Source organism: Corvus hawaiiensis, chromosome 2 (genome assembly GCF_020740725.1).
Source record: "Corvus hawaiiensis isolate bCorHaw1 chromosome 2, bCorHaw1.pri.cur, whole genome shotgun sequence".
Taxonomy (NCBI): Eukaryota; Metazoa; Chordata; class Aves; order Passeriformes; family Corvidae; genus Corvus; species Corvus hawaiiensis.
Window position 1 is genome coordinate 119,873,510 of NC_063214.1, and position 22,889 is coordinate 119,896,398.

Genomic DNA, 22,889 nt, shown 5'->3' on the forward strand with positions numbered 1-22,889 from the left:
TGGCAAAAACCTTCCTGAGGTGCTAAATGGATTTTACAAAAATATGGCATAAATTAAGATTCACATTCCTCTTGGGCTGGAAGCTAAGAGAGAGCAGCACCAGCCTTCAAAACCAGGCCACTGAGAATGGAACCAGTGGAGGAATAAACACTGAGCTCTTCTTTTTACATTTTAGCCACAAGGAAAAGGGGCAAAGCTCGGGGGGCACTGGGTGTTGGGTGTGTGCTTTCCCTCCCAGCTCTTACTGCTGAGATACCAAAGGTTTCAAGGTCAATGTAAAGTTCCTGATTGAAGCCACTTCTTCAATATTGGAAAATACAGTCAAAAAATGATCCAGAGAAAATGCACATTTATTTACTCTCTCTACACTAGATTTTGCTTGCAAAGGAACCTCAAACCTTCACAATGCCTCCATCTTATATCCACATCTCCTTCAGTCTGAAGGAAAATACAGTCAAGAATGCTGAAGGGACATTCCACTTACCTAATTACAGCTCTAATTGACTTCTAATTATCTACTTCCACCCAAAATCCGTGTTTGGCTATAGCACAATACATACTGTATTGTAAAAACCAAAAAAGGTCAAGATATTCAAGATATCAGCATTACCTTTGGCACAGAACTGATGTACAGATTGTCATCGGGGCCAGCAAACTTTGAAAACATTGGGGGAAGAGAGGCAAGTCCTGCAACAAGAATATAAAAGATTACTGATATTCAGTGTCCACCATGGCATGAACCACAAGGCATTCAGGAATGGCTAAACAGGATTTAATATTGTGAGCCAAACCATGGCTAATTTTTTGGGCTAACATGGCCAGGTTTTTTTATTGAGGGAGTTTGCAGGGGTGGCTTCTGTGAGATGACACCAGAAGCTGCCCCCACGTCAGACAGAGCCAGTTCCAGGTGGCTCCAGGAGGGTCCTGCCTGAGCTGTGACTGTGGTGGCTCCTCTGCCATAATGTATTTAAAGAAAGGTAAAAAGCACAGGCACAGCAGGACCTGGGAAAGAGGAGTGAGAAAGTATGAGGGAAACAGTCCTGGAGACACCCAGGTCAGCAGAGAAGGGCGGTGACCATCCAAGGCCAACCCAGAACACAAACAAATATGAAACAAGCAATCTAGGACTCTGCAGAATCAATTTGTCCAGGTTCACTTAATTTTCCTTTTATTTTTTTATAACTCCTTCATTTTATAATGCCACATACTCTGGAAATCTTTCCCCTGTGCTTATTTCTTCACCACTTGTATGTCAGAGAGGAAAGTATGTGTGCCTGGATTATAGACTCTGCACAATAATTTGATGTCATTAAGTGTTTGATTAAATGTTTTGAGAATAATGTGGTTATAAATGCAAGTGGTGAGTAACGATTTGGTGGAGATTTACATTTGCTTTTGAAGAGTCTTTGTGCTTAAGGACAAGAATTTATAATGCCTTAGTAATTTATCAGTAAAATAATAGTTCACTAACTGCCTTTATTCTTTCCCTTTTTTTTGTTGGTTTTTTTTTTTTGGGGGGGGGCGTTGGGTGGGTTTTGGTTTTTTTGTTGCTTCTTTTTTTGTTGGTAGTGGTGATTTTCTTTTGTTTTCACAGACCAACTGCAAAATATTGCCTGAATTGCTGCTTGTATGAAAATCCAGTCCTCCTACATCTGGCCCCAGAAGACAATTGGAAAAACAAAGGCATTTTAAAAAACAAACCCAGGACTAAATCTAAATTCAATTGCAAGGAACTTGGATGGTTTTTCAATATTTTCGGGGGATTTTCCTCTAAAAAATCAAAAATGTTTTGGAGAGGTCCAGGTCAAGCACAAGTCCTTCACTAAATATTGTGAAACCTCATAATTTTAATTGCCTGTTGTCCAAAAGGCCCATGTTGAGAAGCAATTTGACAACATGTGATTCACCAGCTTAGACTCACTTGGGCTTTGTTCTGTGTTCCACAATTCCTCTGGAATGTATCCCAGATTTTCACTGCCACTCCTCTGCCCGTTTTCCACATCGCCATCTTTTTTCTTCTCAGCTGAAACTTTTCTAGAAAACAAAAAGGTGTCATTACAAGTTCACCATGCTGGGAGAACTCTTGCCTAGCAGACTACAGAGAAAAAAGTGCATGTCTTACTTCCCAAAATAATAGGTGCAAAACATATCTGGACCTCCCAAGCAATTAGCTGGCACAAATCCTGTTCCATCTAAGTACTGTCCATGGAATTCTGTTTGGAAAGTTTCCATCAGCTGCAGTATCAGAAAGCACAAAAATAAAGCAACCTTCAAAGAGTGAGGACTCTCTTCCAGATCACAGGTTTTGTAGAAAGTTAATTTTGATCTCTGATTCTGAATTGCAGGATATTTAGGGGCCCGATAATGGAATACCAACCAGGTCACTTATGACAGCTCATCATTTTGGTGCCCAGTCGCAAAAACAAAGCATGTCCTCTCACATCCCCCCAGCCAGCTCCCAAGTGATTTGTCTGTACACTCCAGAATTAATCTTTCACTCTGAAATTCACTTTACTCATGAGAGAAATTCCTTGGTTAAAGTTACACATCTCTGAATTTGCAGAGTGGTGCCCTCACAGCTGCACAGGGAGAGAATGGTGCTTTTTTACCCAAAACTCTGATGTTAGAAGAGATGCTACTCTTGATCTCTTGCTCTCTGGGCCCCTCTCCAGGATAGTCCCAGGTCCACCTCTGCCCTGGTTTGAGGTGTGGCAAGAACAAATCGACTGTGGCAAACCAGGAATTTTCAGTGGGAAGGGGTATTAGTGATGTTTGTAGAAACTGCTGCGTGTCCTTGTACAAACATTGTAGTGAGGGCCGGGCTCTGCTCCCGGGGAACAGGGACAGGAGGAGAGGGAACGGCCTCAGGCTGGGCCAGGGGAGGCTCAGGGTGGACAGCAGCAGGAATTTCCCCATGGAAAGGGAGGTCAGGCCTTGGCAGGGGCTGCCCAGGGAGGTTTGGAGTGCCCATCCCTGGAGGTGTCCCAGGAAGGGCTGGAGGTGGCACTCAGTGCTCTGGGCTGGGGACAAGGTGGGCATTGGGAACAGCTGGGCCTCGCTGGGCTGGGAGGGCTTTTCCAACCTCAGGGATTCCATGATTCTGTAATTCTACTTTTTTTTATGTTTAGTAGGAACCACTTTGCAGGCCCACACAGCATCAGAGGGGCGTTACTAATGCACACACAAATCTGGTGAGCCAGTCATCAACTATGGGGCTTTTTTAGGAGACAAACAGGTTAGATACCACTAAGAAACCTGCCACGGTTGCTAGAAGACAAAAGCAATTGTTTGGGGCTACCACCCCCACATGTTACATGACACTGTGCAGCCTCTTTTATCTGATCCTTAGATCCCAACAAACTCAGTGGAATAGCCAAATAAAAAGCAGCTACAAAAAAAAAGAAAGGTGTGGGAGGTATAGGAAGATAGCCAGCCAAGTTAAAAATAAAGGTGGGAAATAAACCAGTGTATGTTTGGTCTCACTACTTCTTTGCTACTACAGCAATGCAGCTTCCAAAATCTGGACAAGCATCGCTCTTTTTACTGCAGGGAGGTTCCCCCCAAGGAAAAAAACACAGAGCCTACAAAATCTGTGATTGTTAATAATCCTTGTGAGTTCAGGGTCATTGTTCAGACATGCCGAAACTTTGCAAAGCTGTCAGCACTGAGTCTCCGAGTCCAAACTGAGCATCAGAGACTGACCTTATCCCAGTTTTCTTAACTTAAAGTGTAAACAAGGTTTGTAAAGTCAGTGAGACAGCTCATGTTTAATGTTAATGGAGAAATAGTAACTGTATTGTACTGAGAGCTAAAAACATGCATTCTGCCATGAAGGTAGAATTGTATCTGCCCAGACCAGATGCAAAAGCATAGAGGGAAAGTAAAGTTATGCCCTATTGTCAACCTACTCAGGTTGTCTGAAAGAAAGCACTGCAGATCCACAACAGCAAGGCAGGGATTGGGAAGGACATGGACCTGAATGTTCCAGACCCCACTGCTGGGCAGGTCCTTCCCTGCATTTCAGCTGTTTTTTCCTCAGTAGGGTTGATCTTTGTGGAAGTTTTTGGGATTCTGAACCAAGTCAGAATCCAAGCAATCCCTGCTGATTTAGTCCTGCCCTATTTATACAGCTGCATTTGGCAAAATGATGACTTTAGGCCCACAAAGTAAGAAATCACACAGAAGTTTACATGTATGGCATGGCATAATAAGCATCATTTCCTTAGGAGAAAACAAAGGGTATCGAATTTCCTTATTTTGTTTCCTATCAATAAAGTGCTCTACAAATGGAAATCTGTCAACAGACCTCCACAAACTTTCCCCACAAGAGGCTGCTAATGAAACTGGGAGTTACTGATGTGCCAGGCAACGGGCTGGAACATTTTGTAAACTCATTAAGGGACGGGGAGTTAAAAGCCCCACAAGCGTAGGCAGAGGATGAATTTACAATGCTGCCCAAGTATAAATAATAATATAAATAACCCCACTGCCATGGCTGTCACAGCCACACAGGTGCTGATAAAAAGGATCTTAATGCCAAGAGCCACCCGTTATTGATTTCTAAAGTTTTCCAGCTCAGTGCAATCATGGTCCAATGGCTTTGTACTGAAACAAATCCGACAATCACTGGAGGAGGTCCTGATACCCATAAACGGAGCAGCTTTATTAATTTTTTATAGAATTATATAATAGCTTGGGCTGGAAGAAACCTTAAAGGTCACCTCGCTCCAAGCCCCTGCCGTGGGCAGGGACACCTTTTACTACCCCAGGATGCTCCAAGCCCCAGTGTCCAGCCTGGGGCTTGGACAGAGAGTCCACAACCTCTCTGGGCAACCTGTGCCAGTGCCTCACCAGCCTCGCAGTCAAGAACTTCTTCTTAATATCTAATCTAAACCTGCACTCTAAACCCCCTTTTTACCGGTTTATCCAGCCTTAAAAGAGCCGGGGAGCCGGTGGGATTTGCCTGCCCCGCTCCGGGGCTCCACCGCTGCCAGAGCCAGCCGCGCTGCCGGTCTGGCAGTGACACCCTGTGGCGGCGGCGGCGGCAATCGCCCGGCGGGCTCTGGTCGCCAGCCATCCTCCTCTGCCTTCCCCGGGACACCTGGGGGCACAGCCAGCTCCGAGAGATTCGCTCTGTCTTTTAGGTTTAACAGAGCGTCTTCTCAATTTGTCACCTCTGCGCTGGATCCATCAGCGAGGCGGCGCTTTGGGGTTTTGATGGGGCTTTGATGGGGCTTTGATGGGGTTTTCACCACTGCGGGATCAGAGTTCGCAGGCTGCTGCGAGCTCTGGCGCTCGCCTGTCATCCCTAAGGTCAGTCCCCTCCCCTGGATGCCGTCCCCCATCCCTCTGCTGTCCCCACAAGCTCACACAGCCCGGCAGCACCGGGAGTTCTGGGATGATGGATGCCAGGACAAGGACACTGGCACGAACCTTTTGCCACCCTGCAGCAGCCTCAAAAAGTCCACTGAACACAAAAAGTTTTCCCACATCATCTGACTTACCTTATTTCATTTTGGTAAGTAGACTCTGAAAAAGAAAAGGAAAAAACAAAAGTGTTTAAAATGCAGGAAACTAAAATACAAAACTTCTGTAAATTCTCTAAGAGCATGCCCTGAGTTCCAGCTACCCCAGGAGCATCTCTCCACCCCGTTTACAAAATTGGGCAGCCCTGTAGAGGAGCTTACATGGAAACTGGAATGAGGCACACAGCACTGAAAATATTCTTTAATAAAGACCCTTTAAATGTCTTTAAAAGTGAATGTACTCCCAAAAAACATGATCCCCTGGTGGTTAATGTGAAGGGCTGACACTGATTGCTCCGGAATCAATTTATGAGAGAAGCAGGACGGAGAAATTAAGGAGCATCTTAAACAGGTCATAGTTAAGAGCAGGATCTGCCTGTTCACTCTTCTGCTTGCAGGTCTTTACATAGCACCAGAGCTGACACAAGTAGATTTATGTCTAATCAAAGATATTTTTTAATGTATAGACCAACTGTGAAGGTCCACTCACCTCTCCTCTTTAGGCAGCAGCGCACAGCGACCACAATAATAACGATCAGGAGAACAATACCAAGAAATGAAAGCACAACTGCAACTACAATAACCCAGGTGCTCCTGTTGTCTTCACTGTAATCATTTTCTGTTAAATCAAATGGAGAAACATTGGACTATCAGAGCCTCAAAACATCCTTTCCAGAATATTTACCTTTTCTGTGAGATGCTATTATTAAGTGCTTGGTGAATATTTAACAAGGAGTCTGTGTTTTCCAAATGACAGACTCTGTATTTATGGATGGCACCCAAGAACTTAAAATATTCCCGAATTCAAATCCTTTATTGCAGTTGTAACTTTTCCCACTGCTACTTCTCCTTTGAAAAACACAGGGTTGCAATCTTGTAGCTTAACTTTATTTTATAATTACACCAGGCCCCCCAGAGTCCTTTGGAGACACTTGGGGAGAGGTGTTAAGGTTCAATTTAGGTGTCCATACTGCAGATACTGAGTGTCTTGCCTGGCTGCTCTTGTCCGTGGAGAGAAAATAGGTATTTTGGGCTACAATTAATTTGACCAAATGTGTATTTGTCCCTTTCAATAAGCTGAACTGATCTGAAAAAATGTCCATTTCTCCCCACAAACCAGAGTTGTAAGTGGTTAGTAAACTTGGTGATCTCTAGCCTGGAAATATGATTTTCTAATCAACTCTGTCTTGGGATTTCCCTCAATGATTTCAGCAAGTGTTTGATTTTGGGATGTGCTTGGGGGGACATCTGTTCCCCATTTAAGAGCCCCAAAGAGCAAAACCTGTGAGTTTTGCTGACTGTGAGCTACTGACCCATCTTCTCTACAGCATTCTCACATTTAACTTATTCCTTCATCTTTGCTGTAGTCTACAGGGTTAAATAAGGGGATTTAAGGATGATTCAGTGTCTTGCTGAAATCAGTTGCTATGACCAAACAGGGCTCCCACGTGCACAGAATTTTAAAAATATCTTGCATTTAGAATTATAGAATCATGGAATGATTTGGGTCGGAAGGGACCTCAAAGATCACTCAGTTCCAGCCCCTGCCATGGGCAGGGACACCTCCCACTCTCCCAGGTTGATCCAAACCCTGTCCAGCCTGGCACTTCCAGGGATGGGTAATATTTCTCAGGCAGCTGGATGTACAAGGAAGATGTCAGTTCTGATTTCCATGTCATCCTGCCCCTTGGTTTGACCAAATGTTCCAGAAGCACCACCACTTTGGCTACCCCTTGGAAAGCAGCCCCAAAACACTTTTGGCAGTTGTTTAGAAACAATCTTCCAACCCAAATTACAGGTGTGAGTCACATCCAAATTTGGCACAGCTTTGTCCCATGGGCTTATGAATGTCTTTTCCTCATTAGAGGTCCCAATTAACAACTCCATGGCCACACTTGGCTGGCAGCCTCTGGGAAAGGTACAGCAGGAGGGAGGGTGACTGGGAGCTGCTCAAGGTCGGGGCAATTCCCCTGATGTGGGAACCAGCTTTACCTATGGCAGGCAATAAACTAAATCCTTTCTATCTACAAATTTTCCTGGGTGTGTGTTTGGGGTTTGGAGGTTTCAGACTGCAAAGATTCAGTACCAGAGCCTCCTACAAAGCTTGAACCTCTGCCAGGAATCTGCATTCTCCAAAGCTCAGGTCATTATCCTTAAGGAATTTGTTCCAGTCTTCTCTAATCCTAATGCTCAATCAGCATGTTTAGAATGTCTTCTATTAGGAAAAAAAAAAGCACTCAGTAACCCAAAAAAGCAGAAAATCCTGTAGGCTGGCATCAACTGATGATAAACTTGTTCCTAGTATTTCTATCTAGAAGTACTGCAACACGTATCTACATTTTAGCGTATTTTGTTCCATTGAGATGCCACAGGGATTTCAAGATGACTAAAATATGAAAGACAGCTAAATAGCTAGAGTGGAAAGCTTAACCCTAATGAGAAGGGAGGAGTTAAACACACCTGCACCGGCCCATTCCTGCAGGCTGGCTGCCACACCAAGGTATTTCACTCCCTGTCAGGGTCAGGTTATGTGCCAAGAGATTTATGGAGCTGAAGCCAGAAGGACAGGGTACAACACAAACATTTCCCAGCACTTCAGCCTTTTAGTGTCTGCAGTTTTGGAGGATGCAGAAAGAAACTGGAGCTGGTGTGGATGAGGAGCTGCCAGGTGAACACACAAGCAGGGCTGCAAGGGAGGGGCACTAAATCCAAACCAAGTTACATGAAGTGGACAGAGCCACTTCCTCATTCCACAGGGCCCATCCTCTGCTGCTATCCCGACCTCTGGCTCCTCCCAAAGTTTTCTAAACATTTACTTTGACAAAGTGTCTGCAGAAAAGGGGATTTTCCCTGGCAGGTGCTGGTGACCAGTGAGGAACGAGAGACTCGAAAAACCTGCATGTGGCTTCTTGGACACTTTGGAGCTTTCTGGCAGAGTTCAAAAGCAAAGGAAGTCTAGGCTTGTGGGAGACTCTCTGTCCTCATCTTCTGTAGGTGAAAAGCCACAGGAATTCAACACCAAAGCCAAAGATGGCTTGGACCCAGCTAAGGGACTCCACCATGGATCCCATTCCCCAGTCACAGCTCTGTGAGTGCATCTCCTGGGATAACTCTGCAGGAGTTCCCAAATTTCGGACTCAGCCAAACACCACTGGGGGCGAGGTAACTCTGCAGGAAGAGCAAGTGACATAAAAATGCATCACTTTTTAAGGAAAGACTGACCCAGAGGGGCAGGAAGGTCGGACACTCCCTCACTAGGAGCTGGCTGGTTTGAGAGGGCTCAGATTTTTGGTAGTTGTTGTATTGCTTGAGAGGAACAAGGAGGAATCTGATTCCCCAAGCTTTTAAGTGAAGGGGGAAAATGACATTGCAGTAGTTTTGGGAAGGATTTTTTTACATGTTTGAAGCTGGTTGTGTTCTTTGCCGACAGCCAACTAAGGCTGAGCCTGTATATGAAAATGGGGACAGCTCTGAGATTTTGAGTGTGATATATACATTATATACCTTCCTCTGTCGTGAATGCCATGCTTTTATTTCATTCTGATCATTTAAAGACTTCAGATTCTGCTATCCTGCCAAATTTTTAGTGCCTGCTGCTGCTGCACAATGGTATTTCCAAAGAGAAATGAATGATGGTCCTATACAATCACTAATTATACACTAATAGTGCTTCATGACATCTGTTTTTCTCCTCTTCTGATTTGCAGTGAGTAGCTATGGAAACACCACAAATGAGTAGGCAGGGGAATTTATTAATTTCCTCAGGATAGTCCTATTTTGCTTAGTCAGTAATTAAGATCAATGTGACTACAAAAGGCCGTATTAGGAGTGGTAAAATGACCTTTTCCAACTGCATTACCAAGCAAGCACTTCTGAAAAAGGCCTGCTAATAATAATTCATACTGAAAACAAAGGGCACAGCTACTCAATCTTCTCAGTTGTTTATGTGTCAAAATGTCTACCAAACCCCTCATTGATACCCTGTAAGGATGTTTTGTATGGGCCATGTTCACCCGTTGCAGAAGGAGAATCAGTTCATCAAGAGAAGCTGTCAGCATGATTACAACCTTGGTGAAAATATTTAGAGTTCTCAAAGGCCTTGCTAACTGCTCTGGAGAGATTTGCACGAAATCCAGGCTTGGATTGAAGCAACTTTGAATTTCCTTAAGTCAGTAAAAAGCAACCTAATGCACTGCTCAAAAAATTCCATATCTGTTAGTACAGAAATTATTCCTGTGTGCAGGAACTGAGAGGGTTTTTTCCCCAAGTCAGGGTAAAACTGGTATTGGATATTATGGAGAACAATTTCACATGAGGGTTTGGCTTTGTACGAAATTAAGTTAATATGGCAGGCATGGTCTGATCAAGGATATTTAAGATCCAAATTCCTTGGGTGTTTTCTTGGTCAAGGAGCACAGGCTGGTTTCCTAGCAGGGAATCCCCAGGAGTCAGAGGCAGATTATTTGTCAGAGGCTTTGTTTGTCTTACTCAGTCCTCCACTGGGCTTCATGGTTCATTAGACTGGTACCAGCGCATTTAACCCTACCTATACATCAGGCTGTGACTCCTGGCTCTGAATTCCACCTGTGCACACCCCAGAGGATTTCATTTGCAAATAAAAGACTTTTTAAAACAAAACAAACCGGACCAAAAGGCGCAGCTCTGAGTACAGGCGGTACAGTACGGGAAAAGTACAACAACAAACATTCACTTACCCGCAGCAGAGTTGTCAAAAATAAGAGTTACAGTTGCGTTCTGAGGGCTGGGGAGTGCTTCTATGTCAGCTAAACAAGTCAAAACCTCAGTGTCCGTCGGAGTCAGAGTTAAGGTGCTCAGGGCATTGTGGAGGCCATTAGATCCTGGACTTTGCTGGTTAACATAGCTCGACTTATCAAGGAAAGAGTCATTTGTCATCCAGGTAATGTCTGGAGCCGGAGCCCATCCTAAGGCTTCACAAACAATCTCAATTGTTTGGTTCTCTTTTACTGTTAAGGTGCTATTTTTGATGAGTAAAGATCCATTAACTGTGGGAGGGAAAAGATGTTTTTGTTCCTTCAGAATGTTTCTTGGCATTGCTTTCCTGCTGGTAGCTTTAAATCTTATCTCGCTACCCAGAAATAGCTATGCCTTGAGATATGGAGTGGAAAACAACCATTATTAACACAGATATACCACATGCATGATGGAAGCGTGCAGTCATTTCAACTGCATGGGCCCATTACCCAATATGTCTAAAGCACAAGTCTCAACTTTCAGTACCTTTCCAATAAAAAGCAGGAAATTGTACTTTTTAGCCATCTTGATGTATTTCCAGCTGAAGGAAATACGAAACATGAACATGATGAAAGAACAGTGTTTCTCTCTAAGTTTTAAATATGCTCAGGTCATAAGAAAAGGTTTACAGGTAGGTGATGAGATGTTACCACTGCACCAAGCACCTCCTTGACAAATGGGTAGTGCCTGGTGGTGAGATCCTGCTTACCTGGCTGGAGTCTGATAAGGAATAAGAGATGAAACAGGAAAAAACAGGGACAGTTATAACCTTTGTTATTGGCACTCTGAGTGTGACTAAAATCTGCTTGGACAGGAAAATTAAGATGAGGAGGGCAGGAGGCAAAGCATGGTAAAAGAGAGCATGTATTCCTTCCCAGGGATAATTTGAGCAATTCCTCAGAGGATTCCTTTAAGTGTAGCACAATAAAACAGCTTTTTGTTGGTGGCTATACACACCTTGAACAGAAAGAAAAGCAAAGTTGTTCTCGCTGGGTTGCTGGATGCTGCACTCAATCCTCCCAGAGTCACTCAGCTGCGTGTTGTGGATGATCAGCTCTGAGGTAAACTCGTTGCCAGTGGTGTAGTTGTGGGAGGTGAAGCGGTCAGTGGTTTCAACAGAGCCCTGGGAGTTGATGACAGTGAGGACAGGGCTGCCCTTGGACAGCCAGATGAGGACTTTCCACCCTGCAGACACCGTGCAGTTGAACCGGGCCTCTGAGCCAGCCAGGACTGTGGCATTGTCAGGGCCTTTTGTGATGGAGTAACAAAAGCCCAGACCTGCAAGGGAACAAAAATCAGTCCATAAGCACATATACAACACCAACAGAGGTGGTTGTGTAGTGTAAAACATCTTAACCAGTTCAGAGATGGAGATGTGCAATCTCATCTTTCAGATCCTGCTTAGATCAAGTGGTTTTTTCTTTAAAAATGCCTTTAATTATTTCATCTCTCCTTCTCCCACTCCAAAATCACCTGTTTCTCTTCAGTAATTCACTGACTACCATTCTGCTGGCAGAAAAAAATTCCACTTTTAAATAGGAAAATACACGAGTTGCTTAGACTTTAAATAATTAAAGGAGTGTGTAACTGGTCCCTTTTCCATATCTTGGATTGCCACTGATTTTTTACAGCCCCATCACTTATCCTTCTGTGCTCTTTCCCCTATTCCTCAATCATTCATCACATACATTGTGATGTATTTCTTCTAAAGCCTTTGTCAGGCTTTCTGTTAACTAGAGGTGCTGTAACTCATTAGTTTTCATTCCTTGAAAGGTAGTATGAATTTTGGCTAATATTTTTCAGAGCTGACAGCTCCTAACAAAGTCATTCTGGTTTTTTTTCCTCCTCCTGGACCCAGGGCCTCCCATTGCCAACTCCACCAATTGCACAGGGCCTCATCCAGGAATATTTTGAGTCCAAGGATGGACATTTCACTCTCTGCAGACCAAGCAGTCCTGACAGGAGGATCAGCCTCACCAGTGAGCTTGTCATGACTTCCTAGGGAACATTCCTGCTGACAGAGCATCAGGACTGCCCCAATGCTTCCAGCTGAACTCTGCATGATGACAGCAATTAGACACCACAGTCCACAGCAGACTAATTAAAACCTCGTGCCTGCAAATCTGGCCTGAGAATAAGTGCTCAATTATGTTCCAGAGAAAGGAAGTCTGAAATGGTCATCGCTGCCTTGCTAAGAGTATTTAGGACAATGAAGTCATTTTTAAAGGTTTCGTTCACACCAAGTTTTTTAGGTAGCTTATTCATTAATGGATTAGCTATAAATTACTGAAAAAGAATATTTTGCTTTCAGTCAGCAGCTGATGTGAGAAAGGAAGGACATGCTGTATTGTTCACACAACAGGGGTGTTTGATGGTTGTAGAAATGGAACCAGAGCCCAGTCTCAGCGATGACACTGCAACCAGTGCCTCAGTGAATTGCACCCAGGACGAAGAGTCTGGAATCTCACTGCTCCATTGTCCAGACCCTTTTGCAGTTCCAGCCCACATTTAACCTGGGCACTCTATATCCAACCAGGTTTGTGCCAGGAATTGTTCTTTAATATAAATAGCTCTTCTCTTTCCTCCCACCTGCTGCAAGCATTTACAGACTTCTTTGTTTTGCAGGATTGTACAAACCTCGCTCTCCCTGGTTCTCTGTATGGCTGACTCTGAGTCCTCTCATGTTTACAAAAATCTTCACAAAAATTTTTCACCTCCCTGGGTTATGCTACCTCTGCCATGCACCTCAATCTGCGAAGTATATCTGTGTGTGAGCAACAAAACATTAAATGAAAAGCAAACTTTACCTACTCCGATAATTAATAAAGCCAGATAAGATTAAGTAAACCATATTTCTGTTCAAATTAAAATTTACCCACTCTGCCCCTCTTCATGCAAACTGTTCTTTGTGCACTTGGAATTTATTTCCATGCCTGCGCAAACACTTCACTTTTTCAAGGAGCCGTGGTTTGCCAGGACTCTGAATAAATGATGCAACTTTCAGGACAATGCTTGCTGTTAATTAATCATTGAAATTTATCCCTAAACAGGAATAATCAGTGATAATTGGCTCTAAAAATAATTGGCTTTTGCTTTCTTCAGACATTCAGGGCAGTACAGGCAGGTAGGTATGAGTTCATTATTTATCTATGATAATTATCTTTTATCAATCCATAGGTAGGGTAGGATCTACATCTTCTTCCCCCAACCATGTCTGCTGGAGCAATAAATGGTCTTTCCCTGATTGCTGTCCCATAGGGAACAGGTCCCTGAGCCCTGCATTGGGGATCCTTTGGCAGGCAGAAGGAGTGGCACATAACCTTGCCTCCATTTAGATCCCAGCCCCAGCACAACCAATAAAGGAGTTTCATCAGCTTTCTCCACCTGTTGCCTGAATGGTTTTGGTGAGTTCACCTTTGCCTCTTTATTTTCTTGCTTTTATTGTTTATCCTGCACATGGAGTCCTGAACCAACAGCGTGTTCCATTGTCCGAGCCATGCACAAACACTGATAAAGTCACTTGTGTGAGGTCAAAGAGGACATTCAGGGCAGAAATGGGATCTAAACTCAGCTACCAATGCCTTAAGCCAGTGCTGGAAGTCCTTTTGCTGGACCTTGCTTCATGCACTGGGGAGAAAATGTTAGTACTGGTTTCATTTACATCCTGCTTCAAAAATACCTTGCAGATGGTTGCTTTTAAGCAAATTAAGGCCTCAGGCTAGATTTTCATTGCACTTTACAGGAATTACGTGTTCAGCTCTTAACAGCTGTTTTAACATCTGCTTCCCCACACACGAGCAGGGAGACATCCCACCCAGGCAAACACCATCCCTGCAGCAGGGAAATGTTGGCCGTCTCCCTGATCACCCCTTGGCTTTTGAAGAACAAAGTGAGGACACCTTCTTTGAGGCACATCACTAATGTCTATGGAGTTGTCACCAGAGGTGAAAATTTCCTTAAATTAAATGCTTATGGTGTCCCAGATGCTCAGTCCCTCCCAGCAGCGTGCAGAGCACAAACCAACTCCTTTATGAGCTGGTGTTTTCCCTCCTCTGCCACACAAATTCACTGTCACACCACTGCAGGTTGTGAAGGAATGAAAACGCATCTTGTGCAGGATGATGCCAGCACTGAGGGAATCTTATTTGCCACAGAGCAGCCCTTGCCCTTCATCAACAATGTTTTTTCTTCCACACTTGAGTTAACTCCAAAGGACCACTCTTCCATGCCGGAGTTTTCAACAACAAGGGCATTGAGATGTGGCTACCTTCTCTTCCTTCCCTCCTGTCCTCTGCTGGCTCTGTCTTTCCTCTTTTGTAAGTGACCTATTTGGATGCAGCACAGAGAAGGACAGCATGGGCTTATCCTTTTGCCATAATGATTCTTCTTTTTTTTTTTTCCAGCCCCATTATCGTATTTCAAAATAATCTCCCCCTCTATACCCATACTGCCCTTCCACAAATGCTGTTTTTCATCCTTCAGTTTTTGTATCTAATATCTCTCTTCCTCCCTTGCCCCTATGATCTGTTTGAATTCCTACATCTCTTTCCTTCCAGTCTCTTTGAAATTCTTTTCTCTCTTCACTTTTTCTTTAGTCTCTTCCTTGCCCCACCACTGTGGCCCACTGCTCCAGCCACAGCTCTGCTATGAACTGTTAAACAGACAACAATAAATAAATAAATAAACAGCTCAAGTTTATTTCAAAACCCAACAGCCCTGCAGCTGAGCTTTTTGAAAGCCAAAGTAGGTGAGAGCTTGTCAAAGCCTGCAGAGAGGGACTGGCTTGTTCACTTATGTTAACAAGATTTTTTAAATGCTTACAGGATGTTTCTGTCAAGTAATACCGGACTCCTGATGCTCAGCAACACTGATTTTCTCCCACCTGCACACAAACCTCTCCACAGCCCCCAGGCGAGTCTTCCTCTCTTCTCTTACTCACTGTTTGACAGCAGTCCCTGGTAGAACTTCCCAGTGCCCAAAAAGAAGAGATCCAGGGGCTTCCTGAGCCAATAATTGCTTCTGCACCTATGGATCTACCCTTTATGATATTTGTTTCTAGGTTTTTTCAGCCTGCTCATAATTTGGGATCCCCCACACCCAGTGACCATGAGCTTTACTATTTGACTACAAACTCTGAGAAAAGAACAGGCTTTGGCTCGCCTTAAACCTTCAGATACTTTTACTGGTTGCCACGAATTCTTTTTGTTATGAGAAACTGTGAATAATCATTTCACCATTCACTTCCATATAATTAATTATTTTAATACATTTTTACTATTTATTCTTTTTCACAAGCAGGAAAATATCCCAGTCTAATGAAGCCTCCTCATCCTTCCCTCACATGGATGCCCCATCCCTGGAAGTGTTCAAGGCTGGATGGAGCGTTGAGGAACCTGTTCTAGTGAAAGGTTGGAACTGGAAGATTTTTAAAGTCATTTCCAACCCAAACCCTCCTATGATTCTTTGATTCTCTACCTTTGATCAGCTCTGTCACACTTTGTAGCTTGCTCAAACCTAACCTGTCCTTTCTGTAGTGGAAGGGTTAAGAAGACAGCCAATATCCAAGATAAAACCTTTCTGTGGATTTACATAATGCCAGATTTCATTTTACCAGCCTTGCTGAAGACATTAAATGGTGAAATTTTCTCCCTTTTCCAGCAATTTTCTCTCTTTCCAAGACATCTATTCTTTTCCCCGCTAGACATTGCAGTTAAGAGATGCTTTGCATTGAATGCTTTCTCTGCCTTTATTACTTACTCATCTGGCATCACGACATTTTCTGGCAAATCTTCCAAGTCTCTTTTTGGATTTGGCTGCCCTAAGTAATTCTGCACCACTCGCAAAGTCTGCCACCTCACAGCTCCCTCCTCTTCACCAGGTTGTTGAATACCACACATCCCTGTGCAGCTCCACTGGGAACAGCACAGCTCAGAAAACTCAGTGTTTATTCCTGCATTGTGTTTCCTTTCACTGACTGTTAATCCATGACAATACCTTTCCCCTCATCCCACTGCAGCTCGTTCCTGTCAGAGCCTGTTAAAATTCCAGCTAGACTATAATTAAAATAAAAAATCAGCCTCATCTCCATTACCCAGCTAGTCACTTAATATTCACTTTTCCTCTAAAGCTTTGCCACCAAGACACTTTTAATCTGAATTGACTTTGAAACTCAGGCATGTGGAGTGCACATTGGTGGAAAACCAGCAACGTGATAATTTGCACTTACTTCTGGAAGTAAAAAGCAGCTGCTGATATTGAGTTCTCTACAGATGCACTCTCAAAAGCAGTCCCAAACAGGAGGAAGAGAAAAACAAGGAGAGAGAGAAACTGGAAGTGAAAAAGGGCGGCCTCCCCATCTCCTCCCCACCCCACACACTGCTCAGTCCTTCACACTGAAGCACACTTTTAATCATCAGCTCATTCAGGCTTGAAATGCAAACATCCCCCTTTCCAACAGTTCAAATAATCCTACTCTGTGACTGACTGCTCAGTCTGAACTCATCAGCAAAGGCCATTTACATCACATTAAAATTAGTTCCCATATTTTGTCCGTGGTGGCTCACGTCACAGGTTATGAACGTGACCTACCTGGCAGCAAAGCAGTCAGGATTAGGGGAAGTAAAATGGATTTCTGGAAGCTCTCCATTGGAGCATTCTCTCCTGGTCCCTGAGACAGGAAGCCACCAGTGGTCACTGCATGCTTGAGGAGAAGCTGAAGGACAGAACTTATCGAGAAACTCAGGAATGAGCCGCTGCTTTGGGTCCTGTGACAAGGCTGACTTTGTGTGACCTGTATCGCCAACAAGGGGAAAAGATTGAATGAGGGAGGGCTGGGAAGCAGAGCAGAATCTTTGCTCAAATAACTGTTTCAAAAGACACAGAGGAACTTTCTTCAGCAGAGAAAATTACTCCTGCAGATCTCACATCCCTCAGTCCCTCCTGGCTGTTACAACACTCCTGCTTCAGCACTGACAGGGCCAGGGCAGCTCCAGCTGCATCATTAAAGTTACTTGTGAGCAACTGGCAAAATAATTCTCTGAGCTGCTGCATTTGTGGGGCTGAGAAACATCAAAATCTCCTCCCAGCTCCCCCGACTGAGCCCTCAGAAAGGCTGATAGTGCAAAGAAGGTCCCCACAGTTATTCCTCAGAACGTGAGAGTGCCTTCTATACCCCAAAATAAACCACCAGCAGCTCTCCACCGTGGTCAGAAATAATATACTGGGTGTGAGACACCACCTTACTTCCGTATTTTCTGCTTTTTCAGTGTTTGTGATTCACCTGTGGGATATCATTCTCCTCCCCCTCAAAATATGTGGGAGAGGCTTTGACTGAGCTTGGTTTACAAACTCCTCATCTGGGCAACCGAAGCTTGCCTTTATGAAAGGGACCCACGCCAGAAGATGGGGTTTTGTGGCCAGACCATATTTCTTGTCAGGAAAGTGTTTCTTGGTTCCAGGGGTGTTCTTTGTGGCAGCACTGTGCAGTGCATAAAAATTAGTGTCACCACAGAGACACCCTGAGTTTCCTGCTCAGCTGCAGCACCAGGCTGTGCCGGAGCTCCGTTCCCTGCCCGGAATCTGGCAGGCTCAGCCAGCATCTTGGGCCACATTTTCCTGTTTTTCAAGCTTTCAATTTACCTTGGGAACCTACAGGACAGCCCTGTCAACGAATCAATGTTTTAAGCCAAACCTGCGGGATGATTTCTTCACCTGCTCGTTCAAAGGCTGGTTTGGGTTTTCCTAGTGCATTTTGAAAGGTTTGGGGGTTTTTTACCTCCACATTTTACGTATGGAGGAGTCCCCAGCAAGTGGGTGGGGAGGGAGGGTGACTGTGCACAGCCTGGAGGGATTTCTCCTTGCTCTGTCACTGTGACAGCTCTCGGCATATGCATAAACCAGTCAGGATTACAGGAGCAGGTATCATCTGTCATATGAAGTGAAACAGCCCGAGTAAAACACCTGGAAACAAATCCAAAACACAGGGCTGGGTCCCTTTCCCAGGAAGCTGTAACACCAAGCAGGATTTCCAGCCAGCGCAGCAGCCTTCATACCTCCACTTACAAATCCAGCTGCACCCAAAGCAATCTGAGCTGGGCAAAGTTTTGTATGGTGAAGAATACTGGCTAGAATATTGTGCCAAACCCAGGACAAAAATCAGTAAACAGCTTAGGGTGAAGTAGAGCAAGACAGGAAAGGGAAGGATCTATAATATTTTGGTTTACTTTGTTTCAAAATGGACTTTTAAAGGGCCAGGAAACACTATCCGATCCCCAGATGAAACAGGATATTTTGGCCAACGATGAATTAAATACCTGGGGTTTGTTCTGGGCTGCTTTTCCGCTCCTCTGCAGGTGCACAGAGTGACTCATGTTGCCAGTGCTGCTCTGAGCCTGCTCCCTCCCTCATCCACGACACAGGTAGGGGATAATAACAAGGATAATACCACTCTAGAGGAATGGCAGCTGGATCCAGAGAGGGGGTTGGATGCTTTGGGCACCCCACAAAGGACACTGACCCCAAATGCCAGGAAGCAGAATAAGAGATAGAGCCACAAAACGCCCCTGCCACCCCAGGGCAAGCTCCCTGTTGAGGCAGGAGCAGGGACAAGGGTTAAATTATCTTCCAGCCACCAGCTCCGTCTGCTGGGAAGCAAATAAAGGCTGCAAAGGGTTTACCTGGCTCACATCCCTGGTGCTGAGATCCCCCACCGCTTTCCGTCTGACAACAGGTCCGGCTCACTGCCCACGCAGGAGGCTGGAGGTGTTCCAAGCGAGGATCCTGGGCCAGCCCTCACCTGCTGTCCCAAGGAAGCGTCCCTCAGGTGTTGGGGACACCGTCCCTGAGGGCAGGGCGGCCGGTCCGAGCTGTGCCTCGCTGCAGGCCGTGCCCGGCACCGTCCCGTGACACGCAGGGATGGCCTCTCCCTCTCTCCCTCCCTCCGCCCCGTCGCCTGTCAATGTTTAACCGGGCCCCGGGGAGGAAGTGAGGCACGGCCGGTGACACACGGAGCGAGCTTCAGGCCGCCCAGCCCGGCAGCTGCGCCATGCCCGCGCCTCATCCTCGGCAGGGCCGCAGGGCCGGGACGGGACACGGGCACGGCAGCAGGAGAGGGCTCTGGGCCTCCGGGTGTGCAACCACCGGAGAGCGCGATGGTGCCTGGAGGAATGTCCCCTGTTACAGTGACACCGAGGAGCGCGATGGTGCCTGGAGGAATGTCCCCTGTTACAGTGACACCGAGGAGTGTGATGGTGTCAATTTCCCCCTGTTATTGATGCCTTTTCCTGGTCTTAAAATCAAGAGTCAGACACGGTTAGAAGGGGAAAGGGATTTTACCTTGGTATTTCTTTTAAGGATCCTTAGGTGCACACGTCCAGGTCATGTGCATCGAGATGCACCCCGCCGAGTCTATCTCTGTCCGCCCCAACATCGGGTATAACATTATGGATTTTACTAATTAGCAGATCTATCAAAGATTCCCCAGTGAGAGGCTCGAGTGAGCCCCCCTCCCCAAGGAACCTTCCCCTGGATGGTTCTCTCTTGGTTTACAGAATGTGTTCTGGAGAGGACCTTGGGGTCTGGGGCACACTGATCCCTGGCTACGACGCTTCTAAAATGTTGAGTCTCTCAGCTTGACAAACAAGTCCAAGAATGTAGGGGAAAAGCACTAGGAGTACAGAAGTTGTAAAAAGGTATAACAGGGGTATAAAAGAAAAGGCAAAAAATCATCATGGCATCACAATCACCCTCACCTGTGTCACTGTAACGGGGGCACTGGCACCATCATACCCACCTGTGTCATTATAATGATGCCATGAAGATTTTTGCCTTTTCTTTTATACCCGTTACACCTTTTTACAACTTCTGTATTCCTAGTGCTTTTCGCCTACATTCTTGGACTTGTTTGTCAAGCTGAGAGACTCAACATTTTAGAAGCGTCGTAGCCAGGGATCAGTGTGCCCCAGACCCCAAGGTCCTCTCCAGAACACATTCTGTAAACCAAGAGAGAACCATCCAGGGGAAGGTTCCTTGGGGAGGGGGGCTCACTCGAGCCTCTCACTGGGGAATCTTTGATAGATCTGCTAATTAGTAAAATCCATAATGTTATACCCGATGTTGGGGAGATAGACTCGGCGGGGTGCATCTCGATGCACATGACCTGGACGTGTGCACCTAAGGATCCTTAAAAGAAATACCAAGGTAAAATCCCTTTCCCTCTTCTAACCGTGTCTGACTCTTGATTTTAAGACCAGGAAAAGGCATCAATTGTACCAATTTCCCCCATTTTACTGACACGGGTGAGTGCTATGGTGGCAATTTCCCCCTGTTATATAACACAGGTGAGTGCAACATTGCCTGGCGATGATGTTCCCTGTTATAATGACACAGGTGAGTGCAGTGGTGCCTGGAGTGGATGTCCCTTGTTAAGTGATACAGGTGAGTGCAGTGGTGCCTGGCCCCAATTCCCCCTGTTGTAACAACATAGATGAGTGTGATAGTGCCAATTTCCTTTGTTATATAACACAGGTGAGTGCAACATTGCCTGGCAATGATATCCCCCATTATAATGACACAGGTGAGTGCGATGGTGCCTGGAATGAATGTCCCCTGTTATAATGGCACAGGTGGGGTGAGTGTGATGTGCCTGGAGCACATCCCACTGCTAAAGTGCATCAGGCAGCATGGCAGAGAGCAGAAGGGCCTGTGCCAGCTGTGCCCTTGCCAGTGGTCCCTGTCACCTGCAGCCACGGTCCATCAGCAACGCTTGACAGGGCGAGGGGCTGGGAGCTTCCAGGGGGCCCAGTTTGCAGCTGAAGGAGATAGGGTAGGGCTGGAGACCAGGCTTTGTAAGACTTGTTTTGTAAGACTTTTCAGGTAAATCTTCTGCGTGTAAAAATAAGGTGCCCATCCAGGGCACAAGGCCAAGGGCAGCGATGGATCAGGCTGTGGTGTCACTGGGGAGAATCACAGTCACGGAAACAATTAGGTTGGAAAAGACCTCTGAGATCATCAAATCTAACCTTTGACCAAACATCACCTTGTCAACTAGACAAGAGCACTGAGTGCCACGTCCAGTCTTTCCTTGAACACCTCCCGGGATGGTGACTCCACCTCCCTGGGAGTGCTTTCCAGTGTTTAATCACCCTTTCCGTGAAGAAATTCCTCCTGATGGCCCCAGGAGACTGAGGGGGTGTGTGTGCTCCCTGCTGCCTCTGAGATGTTCTGACAGCCTTTGTCTTCCTCCAAGAACTGCATCCTGCATTTTATGCCATTGTTGGTCAGTGAGCTGAACTGATGTGACACTTGAGGAGATTTTTATGATGAGTCCATCTGCCAGGAAGCTTAAATTGTAAAAAAGGGACATACAACTTCTCTGCACTGTATTTCCTACTAAGCACAGTAACAGTAGCAAGTAGAAATTAATGCAAAAATGACTCAAATTGGAAAGGTTCAGTTCAGCAAAGGGAAATGAATCATTCAGTTTGGGGAATTGTGAAAAATTTCTGAAAATAAATTTTAAAAGCTTTGCTTTATTAGAAAAAAATATCACCCTGACTTGTTAAAAGAAATAGCTGTGAAACCTGCAGGCAGTTTTTTTGACCAGTGATAACTTTTGTTACTATTTTCTTGACTTTACAAACACCTTCTTTTTTAAAGTCTAAAAATCTCACACTCTTGTTCCACCAACTTAAATACCAGTATTCTTGAAATGCCTTCCATACAGGTGTGTCTGAATAAAGCTAGAGCAAGAAAAGGAATAAATAACATCTAATGAGCACGTTCCATCTCTGGCTGCCCAAGCAGGAAAAGTGCAGAAGGTTAAAGTGAATTTTCAGCTTGAATTAATCAAGAAAACTCTTCACAGAAACGCTTTGGAAAGGATTATAGCTGCTTTGAAAACATTTACAAAGCTATCATTTGGCACTACTGAGGAGAGATTGGCTCTGTCATCTCTCTAATTGCTCTTCAGGTAGGCTTAAGCTGCTCTGAGGTTCGTTCCCATCCCCTCAGTGTAGAAAGGACAAAATCATTTCTGTTAGAAAAGACCAGCATGAGCGTTGATATTTTATTAATTATTTATTACTGCCTTTGTCGGTTCCTTCCTTTGGCTTTCCTAATGAACCATAATGTTGGGATGAGTAAAACCTTGGGTTGGGATGCAGTGGGATAAGGCATGGTGAAGTGTCCGAGTCCCCAGCCTCTGAGAATAAGGTGCATGCCTGTTCATGATGTTCAAAAGACCAGGTCCTAAGTTTGCCAGCCTGATTTAAATGGAAAAGCATTTGGGTCACTTTGTGAATCACCAGCCTGCACACCAGGCAGAGTCCTACCTCCCACTCCAGTTCCCTTAGACACTTCTTTCCAATTTTTCCTTTTTCTTCTGCTGGTGAGTAGGATGATTTTCTCCCTTTTTTTTTTCCCCCCCAACCCTTCCAAACCCATTTCTGGATGGTGTGTACACTGTGAACTCCTAAGCAACCCCCCCCATTTTTTGTTCTGGGGTGTGTGAGGCTGGAACATATGTCTGCACAGCTTGCTGTGCAATCCCACGCAAGGAGCTCTGAGGGAAATGGACTTCCTGGGATTCGCTTG

The 22,889-nt window shown here is 45.2% G+C and overlaps 1 protein-coding gene and 1 long non-coding RNA gene across 3 annotated transcripts in view; one reads left to right on the top strand and one right to left on the bottom strand.

The window, feature by feature from the left end:
* The window catches only part of IGSF5 (immunoglobulin superfamily member 5), a 32,875-nt gene extending 13,660 nt beyond the window's left edge, over positions 1–19,215 (bottom strand). The window contains exons 1-8 of one of the 2 annotated variants that reach the window (XM_048290780.1): positions 18,974–19,215; positions 16,887–17,088; positions 11,256–11,576; positions 10,241–10,549; positions 6,016–6,144; positions 5,505–5,529; positions 1,922–2,034; positions 611–687 (exon numbers count right to left, since the gene is read on the bottom strand). In XM_048290780.1, coding sequence (XP_048146737.1) covers positions 611–687; positions 1,922–2,034; positions 5,505–5,529; positions 6,016–6,144; positions 10,241–10,549; positions 11,256–11,576; positions 16,887–16,944 — 1,032 coding nt within the window. In that variant the 5' untranslated portion in view covers positions 16,945–17,088; positions 18,974–19,215. The remainder of the gene's footprint in view (positions 1–610; positions 688–1,921; positions 2,035–5,504; positions 5,530–6,015; positions 6,145–10,240; positions 10,550–11,255; positions 11,577–16,886; positions 17,089–18,973) is intronic. The other variant, XM_048290770.1, reaches the window with a different exon arrangement.
* Positions 19,216–20,514: 1,299 nt separating this feature from the next.
* Positions 20,515–21,322, top strand: LOC125321914. Its single transcript, XR_007201762.1, has 3 exons — positions 20,515–20,593; positions 20,636–20,732; positions 20,823–21,322. It is a non-coding gene; the product is annotated as an uncharacterized LOC125321914 (long non-coding RNA).
* The last annotated feature ends 1,567 nt before the right edge of the window (positions 21,323–22,889 follow it).